The 20,000-nt window shown below is 38.7% G+C and overlaps 1 protein-coding gene across 5 annotated transcripts in view; it reads left to right on the top strand.

Annotated features, from left to right (window-relative positions):
• Window positions 1–15,836, top strand: part of LOC117400354 (dipeptidyl aminopeptidase-like protein 6) — a 279,665-nt gene extending 263,829 nt beyond the window's left edge. For all 5 annotated transcript variants that reach the window (XM_034000187.3, XM_034000189.3, XM_034000186.3 and 2 more), the window contains exons 18-26: window positions 1,655–1,753; window positions 4,011–4,080; window positions 6,389–6,583; window positions 6,864–6,918; window positions 9,072–9,171; window positions 9,875–9,933; window positions 10,036–10,108; window positions 10,193–10,266; window positions 11,783–15,836. In XM_034000187.3, the coding sequence (XP_033856078.1) occupies window positions 1,655–1,753; window positions 4,011–4,080; window positions 6,389–6,583; window positions 6,864–6,918; window positions 9,072–9,171; window positions 9,875–9,933; window positions 10,036–10,108; window positions 10,193–10,266; window positions 11,783–11,935 (878 nt within the window). In that variant the 3' untranslated portion in view covers window positions 11,936–15,836. The remainder of the gene's footprint in view (window positions 1–1,654; window positions 1,754–4,010; window positions 4,081–6,388; window positions 6,584–6,863; window positions 6,919–9,071; window positions 9,172–9,874; window positions 9,934–10,035; window positions 10,109–10,192; window positions 10,267–11,782) is intronic.
• The last annotated feature ends 4,164 nt before the right edge of the window (window positions 15,837–20,000 follow it).

Below are 20,000 nucleotides of genomic sequence, written 5' to 3'. Positions count from 1 at the left end.
AATAGAACCTCCAAACTTGTCAATCATTTCCCCTGAGTAACCTGCAAATGATGTGAAACCACTTAAGCATGTCATGCTGTTTATCCCATTGGGCCCTCAGGACTGCCTGTGTGGTTCTGTCAAAGAGCAGGGAATTAGCACTGTGGGAAAGGATAGGAATGGCAGCGGTTATGTAAACAGAACCAGTAGGAAATCCACAGGTGTTGATATAAATCATTTACAGACTGAAACAGCAAGCCAAAAATAGTATAATATTATATAGGCTATACTGTCACTACCCGGGATTCCGGTACTCACATATTCTAAAACCCTGACTGCTTAAACTATGACTTTAAATTGAAGATGTGAATTTAATCATTTATTTGTTATGTAAGGGATAATGACATTGCTGTGGTGAGTTACAAGGTAATAATGGAAGTCCTGAGGCCAGAGAGCCAAGGTTCATTATTACAGAGGAACGAGCATAGCAGTGTCATTATCACTATTTTATTGCAACTTGTTCAAGGTTATTTATTTGTATATAATTTATTAGCAGACACCCTTATCCAGGGTGTCTTACAACTGAAAAGTTTCATCAGTAAGCAGTGCTTTCAGGTGTCGTTAATTTGGGGCATCTTTTCTACTACTGAGTAATAGCAGCATGACTGCCCTCCATAGAAAACAATGGGAGATTAGTGTCTGGTTGCTGGAGAATGGTACATGAAGGAGATATACATTCTTATAACAGCAGTGTTAAACTCCAACACACTTACGTGGAAAAACAAAAATGTATGCCATGCTAGATATACCCCCGCGTGTGGTATAAAATGAATAACAGTCTCAGAGTAGCTTAGACACAGAAATGAACAGTGATGGTCTAATAGGCTTACAAATTATTAAATCAGATTTTACTGCAAGAAATAAAAGGCACATCTACAGCTTCTTAACATTTCTCAGACAGACCTACAGAGGAGACATTAATCAGATGAACCACAGGTAATATCAACAAGTCTCTGTTCTTCACAAACAATCAAATATATTTCTACATGTCATACAATATATTATATTTTATCAAACAAAGAGTGGATAACATTCTCATGGTGCCGGTACTCTGCATTTCAGAGCTGTAAGTAGAGGGTGAAACATGGTTATCCACTCAGAAGACATCTATCCCCTTTTACTTTCGTTTATTATATAGAAGTGATCCAGGAAACAGAATATCAGGGTATTCAGAGCAACATCCTTACTTTTAGTTTGCATCGTATGCATGGTATTCATTTGGAATTACATTGTAATGAGATGGTAAAATATCAATGATTCCAGCTTGTACATGAACAGACATGCAATTACATTGTAATGAGATGGTAAAATATCAATGACTCCAACTTGTACATGAACAGACATGCAATTACATTGTGATGAGATGGTAAAATATCAATGACTCCAACTTGTACATGAACAGCCATGTAATTATATTGTAATGAGATGGTAAAATACCAATGATTCCAGCTCGTATGTGACCTGGTCAATAACCTTTAGCTACCTGATTACATGATAACAAACTTTACATTCCATTCCATGTAATAACAAACCGTTTCCACAAATACTTACTGGAAGACCAGGAATAATTATTATTTTAAAAGTACTACAGAAATTTGTTTTTCTCTCATTCCAGGTGTTTATGATTTGGAGACCAATGAAATGGTAAAGAAGACTCATGATTCCATGCAGATGCCAAAAATGGAGTACCAAGACATAAACATAGATGACTACAGTATGTATTGTGCAATAACAAACTGCTCTTCTGACAATGCATTTTCCTGAAGAACATTTGGTTAACTAGAATCTATTTTCATATCGAAGCGCTTAGCATGTGAAGATTTAATTTATTCAAACATAAGTAGTAAAAACCTGCAGTAGTAAAAACATATATTGCACGACCTTGGGGGGGGGGGGGGGGGGGGGAATAGAACTGGAATAATACACTGACTGTCCAAAACCAGAATGGCCTTAAAGGCAGAACAAACAGGATGTGCAAACTTCAATTGTGTCACCCACGTTGTTCAGCGGTGAAGGGTTGTGTGCTTGGGCCACGATGCATCTGTGATCTTGAACCATCATCTGCTTGCTACTAGATCTGTGCTTTCTCTGGGGGTATATGTGCTTGCACTTGTGAAGTCACTGAGATTGTTCTGTTTCCTGTGCTTGCACTTGTGAAGTCACTGAGATTGTTCTGTTTCTTGTGCTTACACTTGTGAAGTCACTGAGATCGTTCTGTTTCCTGTGCTTGCACTTGTGAAGTCACTGAGATCGTTTTGTTTCCTGTGCTTGTTGCTTAACAGTTGATCACAGATGTATATGCCTAATGGATCATATGACCACATTTGTTTTTTGGCAGGTCAGATTATATCTTATAATAATCTTACTAATTATACTTGTCAGCAATAGAAATGACTTATTCAGCTGTTACTCCACTCAGGTGCAACCAACCACTAACTACTCTCCTTTAAAAGGTTAATGTGGTGAATTGTTTTCCATATGTCTCCTTTCCCATACTTTCTTGCACATGCCTTAACATTCAATAATTCTCTAAGCCTAAGACAACTCTACTCTTGCCAATGTCATCTCCAGCAAACTGATTTAACATTGCCAACACATTTTCTATCATATTATTACCAGTACAATTTTAGTCTACACTCCTAGGCTTATTTAGCCTCCACCTTCAACATCACCACATCAGCCAGGAAAGCTGCATTATTTATTCAGCGCTGAGTGGGTCTTATTTATGTCTGCCCTTTTATTGCCTTTTAATGTCACAATGGTGCAATACTAGCATTTAAATTGAGAAAGCTTTTTTAAAATGTGTGACATGCCCTCCATTGAAATTCCAGGACCATAAAGATCCGTCTGCAGCAGGAAGGATTGTTCATTCCTGAAGCGTTCCTTTGTAGTTAATGCTCACCCAAACGTTACGTTTGAAGGACTGTTCATTCCTGAAGCGTTCCTTTGTAGTTGATGCTCACCCAAACGTTATGTTTGAAGGACTGTTCATTGCTGAAGCGTTCCTTTGTAGTTAATGCTCGCCCGAACATTACGTTTGAAGGACTGTTCATTCCTGAAGCGTTCCTTTGTAGTTAATGCTCGCCCGAACGTTATGTTTGACTTCACTTTTATTTATTGATTAGCTCTAAAATCATTTGCATTTAGTTTAGATGAGAAACTGGATGTTGGCCAAAGCAAAGAAAGATCTTAGCATTCACTAATGTTAAGACAGCATTGAAAAGGCAGGTTTTCAGTTCTGGAGCAGGATTGTATAATTACTGGTGGTGTCGACCTTATTTTGATCTATTGTAGTTATGTTATAATTATATGTGTGTCTATGAGTGATAATATTGTGGGTATTAGAAAACGTTATCAATGCCAATACACATACATATTTCTGTCTGTACAACTCATTTGCAGGAAATCATAGGTAGGCTTATGCCTTTTCAATAAAATACCGTCTTAAATCACTCACCTCTTAGTGTTTATTTGTGAGGCAACGTGGGTTCTTTATTGAAATATAAAACAAACCTGGTAATTGTGCAGCAGGTTGCAGGGGCTTTGCTAAGCACTCAGTGCAATCATTTTCAATGTATTCCTGGCTTCTGACCAGCAGCTAAACAGATGTTGCCAGGGCTAAGGAAAATCACAGCAAATGAAACGGGTGTCAATCACGCCTGACACTTCCCTGTTGTTGTCTTTGGATACCAATATCTTCTCCCCAGAATGCAACAGTGTATCTATTGCTGTGTATCTTAATTATTTGAATATTCTGAATTATTGTAAAAAAAAAACCTGAAGAAACAAAAGAATCATAGCTCAGTTAAAGCACCAGTTTAATAAAGCTAATAAAAGGCAAGACAAGTGTTACAAACCATAGCTCTCATTTAGAGAACATGATGCAGTGATGATTGTGTTTTTTTTATGAGTAGAAGATCTTCTCTTTATGTGTTTAATGACAATAACATTATTTTGTTGTCTATTTTTAGCACTAACACTACAGATCCTGAAACCTGCTGGCTTTGTGGACACTGCACACTATCCTCTGCTTCTGTTGGTGTAGGTATTTTCTAATGTTGTACCTTACATAATGACCAGTGGAATGCTGGTACAGTGAATCACAATTCCGAGGATCTAGAATGGGAATGTTAGAATCCTGTGATAAGCTCAGGGTTGCATCATGGAGCCGAGCAGCTACTCCAACAGGCTAAATAAATCAGCATCGGAATTGTGAAGAGCTGTAAAGGAAATTCAAAGTAATATTATCATCTGAAGGAAAATTTAAAAAAGCAAAGGCGCCAACAACCCCAACATTACAGTAGTGAAAACTCTACATCTGGCAGCATACTACTGTACTTTAGTCACACGTACAGTACTGACAACAGAATGGTCATTTCTAATCTCTGCCATACAATAAGTTACAGTAGATTTATACCTGCAGCAATATTTCGCTCCCCCCTTAGTTCCCTGCTGTGGAATGACCTTTACTAAAGTACAGCTATAATTAGTGCCTTGTGTGATTCATTTGTGTTCATGTTTGCTAAATTAGTTCTAGCAATATGCAATTACCATTAGTTCAATGCGTACCACTGTGCACTAAAATACTGTTAACACTATAATGCACTTATTGTAAGTGAATTGTGTAAGTATATTCGAATGAAGCCATTTGTGTGTTTGTTTACTAAACCTGACAGGAAATATTATAGTACAAAGTCTTATGAACTGGTACTATACTTATTTAACATGACATTTATTCGACATACTATACAGATCCCTTACATTAATATAATGACCAGCCTGTAAAAAGGCTTTCTCAGCTTCTACGTCTGTAAAGATGATTGCAATTGTGGACACAGAAAAATTGCCCAGCATTGCTCTGCTTCCCTTTGTACTTGGGTATGTCTTGAGTAGGAGATAGTATAGTAATCTTAAGTAATGTACAGGTATTCCTGATGTTTAGATTCTTTATTATGTATCACTTTCTGTTTCACCCCTGTGGCCTCAGTTCAGCTCAGTTCTCTCACCAGTTCACCTGGTACACCAGAGTGTAACCATTAACCTGTCCCCTTCAACACTCTGCCCATAACTGATATAAGAAATACCACATAGCACACATAGGTGTTGCAGGGGGACAGGTAATGGCTACTCTCTGGTGTACCAGATTTACTGAGAAATACAGTAAGGCATGTTTGAGAGGCCATTTGAGGTCACAGGGAGGCTTTAAACTTACAAGTTTTAATTTGAGTCCCCAGGATGTGACGATGGCAGTTACACTTTATAGCATAATCATTATCATTAGACACAATAATGTTATTAACAGAAATGAAGCAATGATGTCAGTTGCCAGTTTCTGGAAGAAGCATCGGACAACAGCGCTGGTGTGTGTTCATGGAGGATCTTTATGCACCACCAAATACCTGCTGTTTTCTACAGTTTTTACACCTCTTTGCGTGCAAAGCTTAGTTGCTGGCTTATCTCTGTGTGTCAGTGTGGCAAGCTGGCCTGAGCGGTGATGTCAAACCCAGAAGAAACACACATAGCACTGCGAGTGAAATGTGAATGTGCTGCTTGCGCGTTTATTATAGATGAACAAATAAAACAGTTGAACAAAACAAAACACTGCAGAACAAAACAAAACAGCATGTTGGCCAAAAACAAATAAACAAACAAACAAACAGTGAACAAACATTAAACAAACAAGTAGCTTTTTCTATCTCTCTCTCTCTCTCAAATTCAAATTCAAATTGGCTTTATTGGCATGACAATACAAAGAATTGTGTTGCCAAAGCACATACATGGAATAACCGACTCAAAAATACAAATCTCTCCCTCTCTCTCTCTCTCTCTCTCTCTCTCTCTCTCTCTCTCTCTCTCTCTCTCTCTCTCTCTCTCCAATCATGAACACCCAACCCCGAGTGAGTGATCTGTGCATCTATATATACATCTGTGCTGGGATTCAATTGCTAATTAATCACTCACTTGAATCCCAGCATGTGAACTAATTTGTGGAATCTTTTCATAAAGTCTTTACACATTAGTCAAGATAACCGTGGTATTTCATGTTCATGCCTATTTACAGCAGTGTGGAGTAGTGGTTAGGGCTCTGGACTCTTGACCGGAGGGTCGTGGGTTCAATCCCCGGTGGGGACACTGCTGCTGTACCCTTGAGCAAGGTACTTTACCTAGTTTGCTCCAGTAAAAAGCCCAACTGTATAAATGGGTAATTATATGTAACAATAATGTGATATCTTGTAACAATTGTAAGTCGCCCTGGATAAGGGCGTCAGCTAAGAAATAAATAATTTGTAATTTTTTTTTACTGTTTAACATCTGGTTTGTTCTTTATTTTGTATTTGATTTATTCCAGCGATGGCACGCCAGGTGGAAAGATAGTGACAGAACAGTACCAGGTGGATTGGGCCACTGTCCTGGTCAGCAGTTTCAGCACCATTGTAATACGCTTTGATGGCCATGGCAGCGGTTTCCAAGGGACCAAACTTTTACACACAGTTCAGCGAAAACTAGGAATTTTTGAAGAACAGGGTTTATTACAAGTTCTCAGGTATGAGTTATTATGAGGTATGAGGTTAGGAATACAACTAAATCTGCTTTAAGGTAGAACAGCTTCTAAATCTGTAATGGGTAACACTTTAAAATAATGGCTGCAAATTCATAATGAATTCTGGCTGAATACCACAGGAATAATGCCCTTACTGTGAGTTCTGAAATCATTCATGTTGGATAAAATAGATTTTTATTTTTTTTTTCTGGAGAAATGTATAGTTAAAGAAATGCACTTGGGAAGAATCTTTGTCTAAAAAAACATATTTTTGTTTTTGCAGCTTTATATCTAAAGAGCCGTACATTGACAAAACCAGAATTGGGGCTTTTGGAGAGGTAATCTCTATTGTTACATCACATGACCTCACACTGGACATGATATTATTTGTTGTAAGGCGACACAGCACTTTTGCTGCACATGATCATACATGTCACATGTGACAGTTTTTTTTTTTTAAATGTAACTGTTTCTGATGATATACTGTATTTTATATAGACATTGACACATTATTCTCAGTATTAAAATTAATTAGTTTGTGTGACATTGTTTTTTAATTTAATATACTATAGGCTTTGCTGCAACAAATACTTGGTATATAGATTCTAAATAATGTCTGTTCATACACACATTAGTCATTATGATTGGTACAAATTTGTATTTACCACTCATGTCCACAAATATTGAATATGCCAGGCATATTCAACATATCATAACTATACAGCGATGGCCAAAAGTTTTGCATTTCCTATAGAATTAACTAATTTTGCTTCACAAAGTTATATGAAACCAGCTAAATAATATTACGTTAACATATTGAATTACATGCAGCTTTGTAGTTTTCCATAGATGAAAAACTGTCAAAAATTGAAAAAAGTAACATTTCGAAATCTAACATGAAATACTGTACTACTATTATGGCTTCCAGTAGACTGTGCAATGTCATCGTGTACTATTTTCATGAATCATTAGCCTGCCAGTAACTCTATTAAGTGCTGAGGACTGAAATGTATTATCTGGACCCCACTATTGATTCATGAATATGGTCCCGTGTATATCCCCTGTGCACTTCACTGCATTATAGTGGTGACCAAATGCTCAAGAAAAGCCCAGCCTGCTTGTCAGCACTTTCTTCAAGATGATGGGAGCTAAAGGCAAGCATCATTATAAGTATAGCCAATAACAAATGACATTAAACAAGTACTAATATTTTATATTAGAAAAGCATTATTCTTATATGCAGGAGAGCAATACTCACACCAGACGTTCTCCCGAATGTCCTGTCCATCTGTATCTTAAATATTTCTGCATTAAAAAAAAAAACAAAAAAAACTAGAAACTGCTGTAAAAAGATAGTAGTTTTGCATATGCTACATTTATTCCACATATCGTGTTTATCAAAAAGTGCAAGCTGGTGTGGTGTCATATGTTGTATGATGATTGCAGTTACCAGATTGTACTGTTTTACACTGTTACCAGCAGAAAACCTATTGACCGCTTCCCAGGTCAACAGTTCAGTATAATTATTGATGCATTGTAGTTACAGGCAATTCAATTCTTAGCTATAATTCAAGGCTTACAATTGAGTTATTCTGTTCTGTTTGTACTTTATATTATACATAATATTTACATTTGCATTCATGTTTCTTGTGCAACTCATTTTAATATAAATTGCATTTCCGTGGTGTGCATTAACCAAGAGTCCGATAATACCACTTTAGAAAGAGTTGGGTACAATGTTGCCTATGACAGCTACTGTATGCTCTTCTTTTTTATTCAATCAATCCCTGACAGAGCTGAATTCTATGACAGCTACTGTATGCTCTTCTTTTTTATTCAATCAATCCCTGACAGAGCTGAGTTCTATGACAGCTACTGTATGCTCTTCTTTTTTATTCAATCAATCCCTGATAGAGCTGAATTCTATGACAGCTACTGTATGCTCTTCTTTTTTATTCAATCAATCCCTGACAGAGCTGAGTTCTATGACAGCTAATGTATGCTCTTCTTTTTTATTCACTCAATCCCTGACAGATTTCTATATTTTTTATCATTTGGAGAGGCAGCTGAAATATGTGGAGATCTGGATCATAAATGGTAGCACCTGTGATGATATTCGTATATGTAGCTCAGTAATGATAGTAAATGAATATAATTGGTAAATAATTTACAGTAGTTTTGAAATCAGAATGGTAACTGTATTAAAAACCACAGCTGCCTGAAAATAAGTCATATAACGCATTCGCAAAACTCACAAGAAACTCACAAGAAACTCACAAGTCAAGCAGACAAACACCTGGGCTGGTTGACACTTTTAACATATCATTTTTGATTGAGTGTTTTTGAAGTTATGGACAATGCATAAGCTATGGTTGTGTCATTTATATTCACATTCAGCGCCATCAGGTGTTCAAAGGGGGTAATTGCACCACGGACCTTCACTAATTCATGACCTGTCTTTGTATTGTGTGCATGTTGTGTGTTTTTCCAGGTATATGGAGGTTATTTAACCACTCTGCTCCTCACCTCTGAAGATTCCCTATTACAATGTGGAGCCGCTCTTTCTCCAATCACAGACTTTACGTTGTATGGTAAGCACAATGTGTAATCACTGGTCATGGAAAGAAAGCAGCTGACAGAGGAACGGGCTGTGTGGCTCAAGTGAATTACTTTACTAACAGCAGCTTATGATGCTATCAGCAGGAGTGACTTTAAACAGAAGGAATGGACCCTTGTCTATTGTGGCATGATGACCAGATTGGGAATCCCCACCTGCTGTAAAGCATTAATAAGCTGTCAGCATGTTTTAAGCCTTAGTGTGGATGTGCTGAGTTGTTTGAACACTGGCTGGTTCAATGTATTACAGCGGTTTCTTAAAATGTTCTTTTACTGTTCAATTTATCAGCAGTCTTGGCACTTTCATCAGGTATCTTAAGCTATTAACATTATATGGTGCTTATTGCAGTTACATGTTTGTTTTTTTTCAAAGACAACTCTAAATCACATCCTTTAATGTTTCTCTCCAGTGGTCTAGCTATTTAAGTAACAGATTTACTGGGTGTTTACTGAGGAGCACAATAAAATAATCCAAGAAGTGTCGAAGCAGAAACTCAGATAGGATGTATTATAAGTATACAAACAGGACATCTGTAAAGCAGATGTCAGAAGGTTATAATGACAATAAAAATACAGAAGTTAGCTGCACAACCTGAATAAGCATATTGTGAGAGCCTGTTTAAGTAACAGTACACAGCATGCATTTCAATGATTATGGTCTCAACTATTCTCTTTCAGCATCTGCATTTTCAGAACGATATTTAGGATCACCAGAAAAGGACAGTAGAGCGTATGAGGTCTGTACAAAGTATTCTACCTATTCTCATTTCAAATATATGTGTAATTGTTTTACATATTTCAAAATCCAATTCTTGCTATTATGTTTTATATTTTGACAGATGGCTAAGTTAGCTCCTCGTGCAGCACAGATGAATGACAAAACATATTTGATTATTCACCCAACCGCAGATGGTAAGTGTTCACACATCTACACTTGTAGTTATTCTTTGTGTAAAATGTACACTTCATCTACTAAAGAGGGGTTTATCTTTACAGAGAAAGTTCATTTCCAGCATACTGCAGACTTCATTTCTCATCTAATCAGTGCAAAAGCGAATTACTCACTTCAGGTAAGAGATGCCTTTCATGTTTCATAGAATACTTTGATAACACTTTGCATCACAGCTCTCTAATCACTGTGGATTTACTTGGTAAGTACATGTGTACTTACACATCATTACAATGGTATTATGCATAGTTACAATGTAATTAATGTGTACATCTTTTTGCATGATATATGCAAGTACACAATTGTATCAGAAAAGGGTTAGGGTTAGGTTAGCCTCTGTATATATTTTTACATTCAGTAAAACTACACTCAGATGTTGAGCCTAAATGAGATCCAGCATGAGGAAAATGATAATATTCTTGTTTTATTCTATTGTAACGACCCTGGCGATGTCATGTCTTGTTTAGTGTTATGTGTATTTTAAGGGAACGGGCATGCCGTTAGAGTGCGTGTGTGGTGTGTGTGCGTGTGTGCACGTGTGTGCATGTGTGCGTGTGTCGCCTGCTGCCGAGGGATTCACCAGTTGGAATCATTCTTTGCTATTCTCCAGAAACGGTGGGAGCCGGAGGGTCATGGGGAATGGATCTGACTGGTTGATCCGGGTGGTGGGCGGGGCCTCCCGAGGTTATATAGAGGGAGAGGGAGAACGTTCACAGACTTCAGCTAGAGTGGTTGCTGTGAAACTGTGAGGGATAGAGAGGCTGAATGAGAGGGCTGTAGCTGTGAAGCAGTTAGAAGAACCAGAAAGTGAGTCTGTGGAGTAGAAGAGGGATAGAATGAGTGTGGTTGAGAGAAAAGAAGACACCTGAGAGTGAGGGAGAGTGAGGAGACGATTGAAGAGAAATTAGAATTAGAAGTTTGTTATTTTGGCGTGAACCCCAGCCCAAACAGAGATTTGCTGTTTCTATCAGTTTACTAAAAAATAAACTGGCAAAGTTTGGAATCCTGCCTGGTCTCCCCGAGTCTTGTTTCCCTTAAAGACGTGAAGAACGTTACACTATATTTGTTGTGAGTGTTGGTTATGTATTTTCCCCGCCATTATTAGACAACTACAAAAATGTGCATCTAAGGTAGGTAAACTAATTTAAGGATTGCAATTTAAACATACCTGGGCCTAAATCAAAGTGTAATTAAACTTGTGCTGGTCCAGTATTGGCCGTCCTATTCCAGAAACTGACCTGAACCACATATCCCACCCAGTCGTTCTGCAGCACTACTATATATATAAGAGTTACATTTTTCCCTACTTCTTGCGTATCTTGCTTTTTTTCCTGCTTTTTTTAAGAGGACGATAATCAGGGATACAGATAGATTTATGTCCCATTTCAATCATTTGTCATCCCAAAAAATGAATAAGATAATATATATATTTGAAGAGTGGGGGGTTATGTGTTCATGGACACCAAGACATTTAGTAAAACAGATAACTAATTCCCCGATAATAATCTCTAGCAACTATTAAGTTATATAGAATACTGCTAGCTGTGTGCAGTGCATTGGTTTTTGAAGCTTTGCAAACCTGTTAGCAATCAATATTATCAATATTATTTATTTATTTTGTTTCTTATTTTTTTCAGATCTATCCAGATGAGGGACATTTCATGCATACTGAAGGAATAAAGAAACACCTATACCAGTCTCTTGTGAACTATTTTGAAGAATGTTTTAGGCTTCCTGATAAACATTTTGAAGAAAAAATGGAAGAGGAGGAGGAGGAGGAGGAGGGTTAGCCTTATATCCATGCCAAGCACAATCCTGCTTCTCCAATACAATATGCAACTGAGTGCTTTTTCTTTTCTTTTTTTATTATTTTTTTTTGTACTTGAACAGTATTATGTTAGCATGTATCTCAGACTGAAAAGCAGCATCTGTCTGCTTCACCTGACCACAGTTGTGTCACCCCAGCAGGGGGAACATTGAGCATGGTGCATACACAGTCTTTGACATTGGTTCTGAAATCACAATGGCATCACTGTTTTATTCCATAAATTAAAAGTTGTAGAAAGGCTCCCAACTGCAGAAGCAGCAAGGCTCCCAGGGTAGGAGGGTTAGAGTTCTTTTAAAAGGATCTCTTCAGACACATGGTACCCAGTGTGTATGCTGAAGAGCAGAACTATTAATGAATGCTTAGGAGGAGTTTTTATAGCACAAGCATTTCAGCTGGGCGTACTAAATTCCATTTCAGAAGTCAGCTGGGGTTTTAAAAAATGAAATTAAAATCCTCATTGTTGTGGGGCTACTTTATGTAATTACCAATACTGTTTTTAAATCATGATAAACTTCATCACTGATTGTGCTCGTATGCTGTATATATCTTTTTTTTTTTTAATGTAAAGTAGCACACCAAATACTGTTGATTAAAAAATTCAGATATTGGAGCAAATTCAGACATTGTTTTTCAATGTTTTCTTTAAGTTAGTCCTGGTCTAGGAATTCTAGTAGTCTTGAACATATATAGTTACTAGCTTTGAGTTGGTATGTGGTTTATGGGGTCCAAGGTATCTGCACTATTTCTGAATGTGTTTAAACCATGTACAGTAACAACAAAAGTAGGTCAGACTGTCCTTGTTTTGCTTGGCTTGTGCTGAGAGATACCCACAGTGCTACTGGAAACTTGTTTTAGGTACTGTATCTTCCCAGAGGATAGTTTCTGACAAACCTGTTTCCTTTAATTGACCTTGAAAAAAATGAACAATAGAAATGTTCTCAACTCTTCGAGCACAAACATGCCATTTTTAAAAATGTGTCAGCTGTAACTAGCGGCCGTCCAAATCTGTGGATAACGGAATTCCTCAGAAATTGGGGAATTCGCAGGCTCCCGTGGAATTTGCAGTCTTCCACAGATTCACCTGCTAAAGTGACCTGAAATATATAACTTAGTTGTTCAGTTCTAGTTTTGTTAAATTAACAGATGTTTTGTCTCCTTCACAAAGCAGGAGTTAATTAAAGACTAAGACTTTGAAAATGTGACAGTTCCTAATCATTTTCTGACAAAAGTGATTGATATCTTTAATTGGAGATACTCAACCCATATATTGTTTGATATGATTTTATTAAATTGATTTACATTTTTATAAACCTATTCCAGGCTAATGTTACTTATGTGGGTCATCACTGAATAATACTGAATCAGACACTGAGCAGGTGTGCAGATTTAATGAGCAGCACAGGCCTGGCGCAAGGGTCCCAACAATGGTAATCCTAGTGCTGGATTTAACAAAACAAAGCTACAGATAAAGGCTTGCCACACAAGGAGAGCGCTAGCCTCACTAAAAGAGACGTCGTGCTCCAGGAACCTACTACACTATAAAAACCCACTCTTACTGTTTGGGATCAAATCCCCTAAACCAGCGGTTCTCAAACTATGGGGCGTGGCTCCCAAGGGAGGCGTGGCAAGGCGGCAAGGGAGGCGCAAGCTGTGTGTCCTTTTATTTTTTTGGAGAGTTTGGATGATTTGAAAAAAAATAATTATGATATATTTTAAATGTATTATATTTAAAAATAACTAAAATGAAATAACGCAAAAAGCTTTTGTTTAACGTGCTAATGTTCCTTAGCAACTGTGATACGTCACACGTACGTTGCGTAGTTCCTCCCCTCCCTACCCTGCCAAGTAAACTTAAAAACAGGCTCAGCAGCGCGCTTACAGTGAGAAACAGCTTTAATGAGAAACGGATCGTTTTGTGACAAAGGGAGAAAAACGTACAACACAAAGCGAAGTGAGGGCAGCAGCGGAGGTTCCAGCAAAACGCATTAGCCGAAAATATGACGAAGCATATTTAAAACTGGGCTTTACATGGAGCGAGTCCAGCGGTGCACCGAGGCCTCGAATGTGCGGCGAAATACAAGCAAATCACTGCATGCAGCCCTGCAAGCTACACCGGCATCTCTAAACACGACAACCCTACCTTAGTATCTAAACACGGAAAGTTTTTTCACAGGAAGGGCAATGCGTTTATTTATTTATTTATTTATTGCATTTATATACCACATTTTATACAAAAGTATCGCAAAGCACTGTACAGTACATAGCAGAAAAAAAGAACAAACCACAATACATTTGTATAGCATGTCACACATACAACTACCACAATCAGACCATTTAAATAACAGATTTAAACAACAGTATACACATAATAATACAAAAGCAGCAATTTTGAAGTTACATTAAAACCCACTAAGCAAAGAAAGTTAACAGGACAAAAAAAAAGATTTTATCTGCTTCTATTTGTACTGTTTTGAATGAAACTCATACTGCTCTATATTGATCAAATTCCTTCTACTTTTTTATTCATGTTTTTGCAACATATAGGATTTTCAGTTTGTTATATTGTTTTAGTAAACTGGGGAGGCGCAGTTATTTTTTTCATAGCTCAGGGAGTCTCACTATGACAAAGTTTGAGAACCACTGCCCTAAACTACTGCTGTTGCTCCCGAAGTCCTGGCCTTCTGGTGACTCCAGGTCTTCTGGACGGTCCTGGCTGGGCAGAGCCTTCACAGCCACCGATTGCAGTTGAAGGGGTTCTGTAGTAGTTATCCCTCGGAGCGGACGCTCTCCTCGATGTAAACACAGCAAGCTTTCACTCAGCACCCGTCTGTATGGCTATGCCAGTGCATTAGCCTCGAATGCCAATCGATCAGCTCAACTCTGGGCAAGCCTTCCTGTTTACTAAGCAACAGCGCAGCTGAACCAGCGACAGGGTCCTCCCTGTCACAAAGCCATTATTAATACCAATACTAAACACATCAGATGCTCCTCAGAACACTCCGCAGATATATACTTACAAATTTCTGTATTTGTTTGCAGATTTGGACGGCCTCTAGCTTTAACCAATAAAGGCAACCTTTTGGTGTCACTCTCAATATTGTCCAAAAACATCCATGCGTCTTTGCATGCTTGCAAAGTTATTGTTTTGTAGCTTTGAAGTTTGTGACAACATATTTAAGACATTGCTATACCACAGTAAGACAATCCAGTTAAAATAGGGTGCAACCACAGTTTGGCTGTTGTCAGTACTTTTCTTGAGGCACAAGTCTTGTTAATACGTGTTTTCCTTAAATGTGAATACTCTGACGTCAACACCCAGCTGTAGATTAGTCCTGTGTTTAAAATGCATGCCAGCAACCATTTGTAACTCAAAGCTATTTTCTTTAGTAGGTAGTTTTAAATGTACAGTCATTTTTGGACAGCTTGAATGTTCCTGTCGAATTACATTTCCTTTAGTAGTGTGGGTAATCTCACTGTCCTATCGGCTATGTTGTATAAATGTGGTTCTTCTTCAATATTATTTAAGTCTCTTAAGATATCAGTGTTAATTGTACATAAAGCATTTTAACAGCTATATTTCAGAAATCATTTTCTTCATTTGTATTTTATTTTTTATTTTATTCTGTTTTATTTTTTGTGAACAGTATACTAATGTATTCTGGACATGCCAAAATGAGGAGAACATTGTGTATTCAGTGTATAACAGGGAGCTGTCTCTTTGTAATACTGATGGGAAAGATCCACAAACAGTATGCTGGGAATCAAACTTGATGCAGTCTGTTTTGTCTACTGATTTTGTAGAAGGAAAATCTGAATGTGGCATGAAGGTATTTGTCATCAGAATAAAAGTTATTTTAACATTGTTTGTTGCTGTTTTTTTATATATATAATTAAATGAATTGACTGACAAAGTGTAACAATCTGTGCACTCCAGGCACGCCCACATCTACTACACATACAGTGCCTATAGAAAGTCTACACCCCCTTGAACTTTTTTCACATTTTGTTGTGTCAGTGTTCAGTGCCTCAGAGTTTCATGCATTTAAATGATGATTTTTTTCCACTTATCTACACACCATACTCCACACTGTTAAGGGGAAAAAAGTTTTTATTGAGAAAAAAATTATATATTAAAACTACAAAACTGAAAGATCATAATTGGATAAGTCTCCACCCCCCTGAGCACTGTAGGGCACTATGGACAGAGCAGTAACCCACAAGTTATTAAGCCTAAACAGATAATGGCTTCATACTTGGTACACGTGTATTTTATGAATATTTATGAATAAGAAAAAATACCCCTTTCATGCCAGTTATTTTAAAAACTGTTGCACCACAGTGTCAGAACCGCTTATCTCATAGACCATTTGGATCCTTTGAGCTACTGTCTTACAGTTTGCAACACAACTATGTTTGCTTCATTTCCTAGTCAAGTTCCATAACTTTTACAGCCACTTTGTTTTAACATATCAGTGATACAGATTATTATTATTATTTTTTTTATTTTTTTTAAAATCATATTTCCATTTTACTTCCTGTCTACAAACCATTAGATCTGATATGACATTCATTTTCGAGTATGCTACGATATTTTATAATCTTATGTTTCTGATTGAAATACAGTTTTTAGAATCTGTTGTTAAAGAGACCAGTACTCATATTTAACACTACAGACTCCAGAAAAATCCTGCTGTTTAATTTAGTTTTAAACATACATACATTGTACAAAATAATTAATCAACAGTCATGGAGTGCTGTGTTGACATCATTCACAAGGCTGTAAACACATTTCAATAATTAAGCACTCTTAAAAACATAAACTGAAAGCTTTCTGCATTAGGCCCATTATTCCACATGCTGTAAATGAGTATTACTATACTGTACATGTAGATACATAATACAAGTTTATATATATATATATATATATATATATATATATATATATATATATATATATATATATATATATATATATATAGGTTCATTAAGTCTGTTTGACAAGGCAATAACCTTTGCTGTGTGGGTCCTTTTACTCTAATTCATTGTGAATATGGATCTTAGTATTTTATCAACAATTCTATTAAGCAAACCAGTAGTTCTGGCAAGGAACTCACTTTAACTTCAGATCAAATTGTGTAAACATCAAGCATATTGTAGGCGTTTCCAATACCACATCAAATCGTCCATCAAATAGCTAGTATCTTGTTTGTCCTTCGATAAACAATGATCAACAAGGAATTGATTTTGCATTCTCCTTCCCAGCCAGCCTCAACCTGCTTTTTGGCTTAGTCTAACGGGGGAGGCCAGCTATCCTACCGCCCTGCCCATGACTTCCCTACAGTCAGCCTCTCCACTTATCTGCAAGCTAATTTATGAGTAGGGGGTATCTTAAAAAGCAAGGCCAAAGTCCAAAGAATGTAGTGTAAAATATGTATGAATATATTGATTTAATGAATAATCTATCAGATGAGTTTCCTGACTGAACCCTATTTTAAACATTTTAATTAAGAAATAGTACATATTTGTACGCGGTTTTGCTTTTAATATTATCAACAGAACCACAAGCCATCTTGTACCCTGTAATTGAATTCCCTAAAGTAATAAAGAGGGCCAATCTGACGTTACAGTGTATGGCCTAGGAAAAATCAAACCTTTAATGTGCAGACATGCTTTTCATTTTGCTACGGTGGCCCTGAAGTGCAAAACACAAGCAAATAAAAAATACAGACAAACAAAAAAATGTGTACATCTTAAAATTTGTGTACAAACTCAAAAAAAAGGCTTACATCTTAAAATTTGTGTACAAACAAAAAAAACGCGTACATCTTAAAATGTGCGTACAAACTCAAAAAAACGCGTACATCTTAAAAAAACAGCACCATACAAATCAAATCCTATAACGGAAATGACATAAACAAGTTGGCGTGTGTTGATTGGATGAACATTTACTCAGTTACTGTGATCCTGGACCGTGGAAGCTGTCGTCTTTGTACACTTGGGTCTCTCTCTGCTGACAGTGGGAGAGGTGGTCGGCATCCCGGATGAATAAAAGGTTTGTCGTATTTTTAAAAGAGGTATCGCTGGTCAATCAACTAGTGGAGGAAGGTTTTTCGGTCGAAGGGGATTTTATCCAAGTATCCCCCTTAGTAACCCCTGTTACCAAGGTAATCATGTCAAACGTGCCGCCATTTTTAAAAAACGAGACCTTGGCAAATGAACTTGCCCGATATGGCAAACTGGTGTCCCCAATTAAAAATATACCATTAGGTTGCAAAAATACAAATGTTGAGCACGTCCTGTCTTTTCGGAGACAGGCGTTTTTGCTGTGTTTTTGCAGTGTGGAAGGGACGGGCTGCGTTGTGTTTGTCAGCTCGGACACAATGCGGTGCTTTAACTGTAGGGAACAGGGACACCAGAGGAGGGCCTGCCCGAGAAAAAATAGAAATGAGGAAAGGAAGGAGCAGGGGACTGATGGCAGGGAGGAGGCTGGGGATGTTGGGGGTGAGCGAGAGGATGAGGCTGCTCCCCCATCGCAGCGCCAGCCGGAGTCTGCAGAGAGCAGGGAGCCGCCGAACGGGATGAAGCCGCCCACACCACAGCCGAGGCTGAAGAGACTCAGCCACGGTCCGTCACAAAATGAAACTACTGAAAATGATGAGGGCATTGTGATGATAGCTAAAAAAAACAAAGAAGCTGCAGGTCTGCCAAATAGCGAGCGGGGAACGGAGCAGAGCCCCGAGCCTGTGCTGGAGGGGAGCCTGCAGTCTCAGGCCCCCCTCAGGCCCCCCTCCTGACATGGAGGGAGAGGGGAGCGGCACGGCGACAGGCTTACAACCTGGCGCGGTGCAGCGCTCTTCTCTCTCTGAACCCCAGCAAGCGGAGGCAGAGGCAGCGGTGACAGCTTGTACTGGGAGGAGGAGGAGAGGAGAGCCACGGAGGAGCTGGCAGCCGTGGACAGCGGAGCAGACAGCGAGGACGGAGCAGAGGAAATGGAGGGGGAGCTCTCTGACTCCTCGCTTATCTTTGACATCCCCGTTAGCCAACCCGTTAACAGGGGGAAAAAACTTTATACTGATGAAGGGGGCAGGGGCTGGTCAGCATTGCCAGCAGTGTGGCAGCCTTCAGACTGCAGGCTGTTCAGAGGATCCTGTATGCTGGGGAGGAGGCTCATTGGAAGAGGCTGGCTTGTTTTTTCCTCAGCAGAGTAGGGGGGCTGGGGATAGATAAACACCTGTTTTTAATTGAGAGTACCAGACTAGCTAAAGTAGGTCTCTTTTTTTTACTTGAGTGTTTTAGATGCCTGGAGGGCAGTGAGGGTAAAAAGAGATGAGGGGTCCCTGACAGGCAGGGCCCTGTTGGAGGAGCCCTTATTTTTCAATCCACTCTTCCCTGTACTTTTTTTTCAGTCAGTGACGCTCTGTGCCTGTTTTGTGAGGGCAGGAGTGACCAGGCTGAAACACCTGATCAACTTTGAGCTCTCCTGCTGGCTGACTGCTACACAGCTGGCTGGGCAGCTGGGCTGGCACTCTGAGAGACTGGCTGAGAAAATGGTCAGTAAACTCAGGAGTTCACTTTCCCCCGAGTTCAGGGAGGCTTTGAGGGAGGAGATGTCCAGCGGCACAGGGCAGAGACAAGACTTCATCTTTCCAGGGCTGCTAGTGTGTCCAGCAGTAGGTAAAGGAGAGGAGGATGTAGGTAACGAGGGAATGCTATTAAACCTAGACACAGTTGAAGATCTAACTCTTCATACAGCAGAAAGTAAGAAGATTTACCAGATGTGTGTGAAGGCATCACATTCCCACCAGTTCAGGGGGTTGGTGGATTCAAGGTGGAGGGCATGAGGTAAAGGAGGGGTGCAGGCCAGTATGGAAGGTTCTGTATAAACTGCCCCTTACCAAGAGAGCGGGGGACCTGCAGTGGAGGATCCTGCACTGTATTGTGTCCACGGCAGGTTTCTCCACAGAGTTGATGCTAGCATCTTCTACAAGAGCTCATGCAGGGCATAGGCGAGGAGTTCACGAAAGAGC

Source organism: Acipenser ruthenus, chromosome 4, assembly GCF_902713425.1.
Source record: "Acipenser ruthenus chromosome 4, fAciRut3.2 maternal haplotype, whole genome shotgun sequence".
In the NCBI taxonomy this organism is placed as follows: domain Eukaryota; kingdom Metazoa; phylum Chordata; class Actinopteri; order Acipenseriformes; family Acipenseridae; genus Acipenser; species Acipenser ruthenus.
Note: the sequence above shows the minus strand (reverse complement) of the source record. Positions and strands in the feature narration are given on the sequence as shown.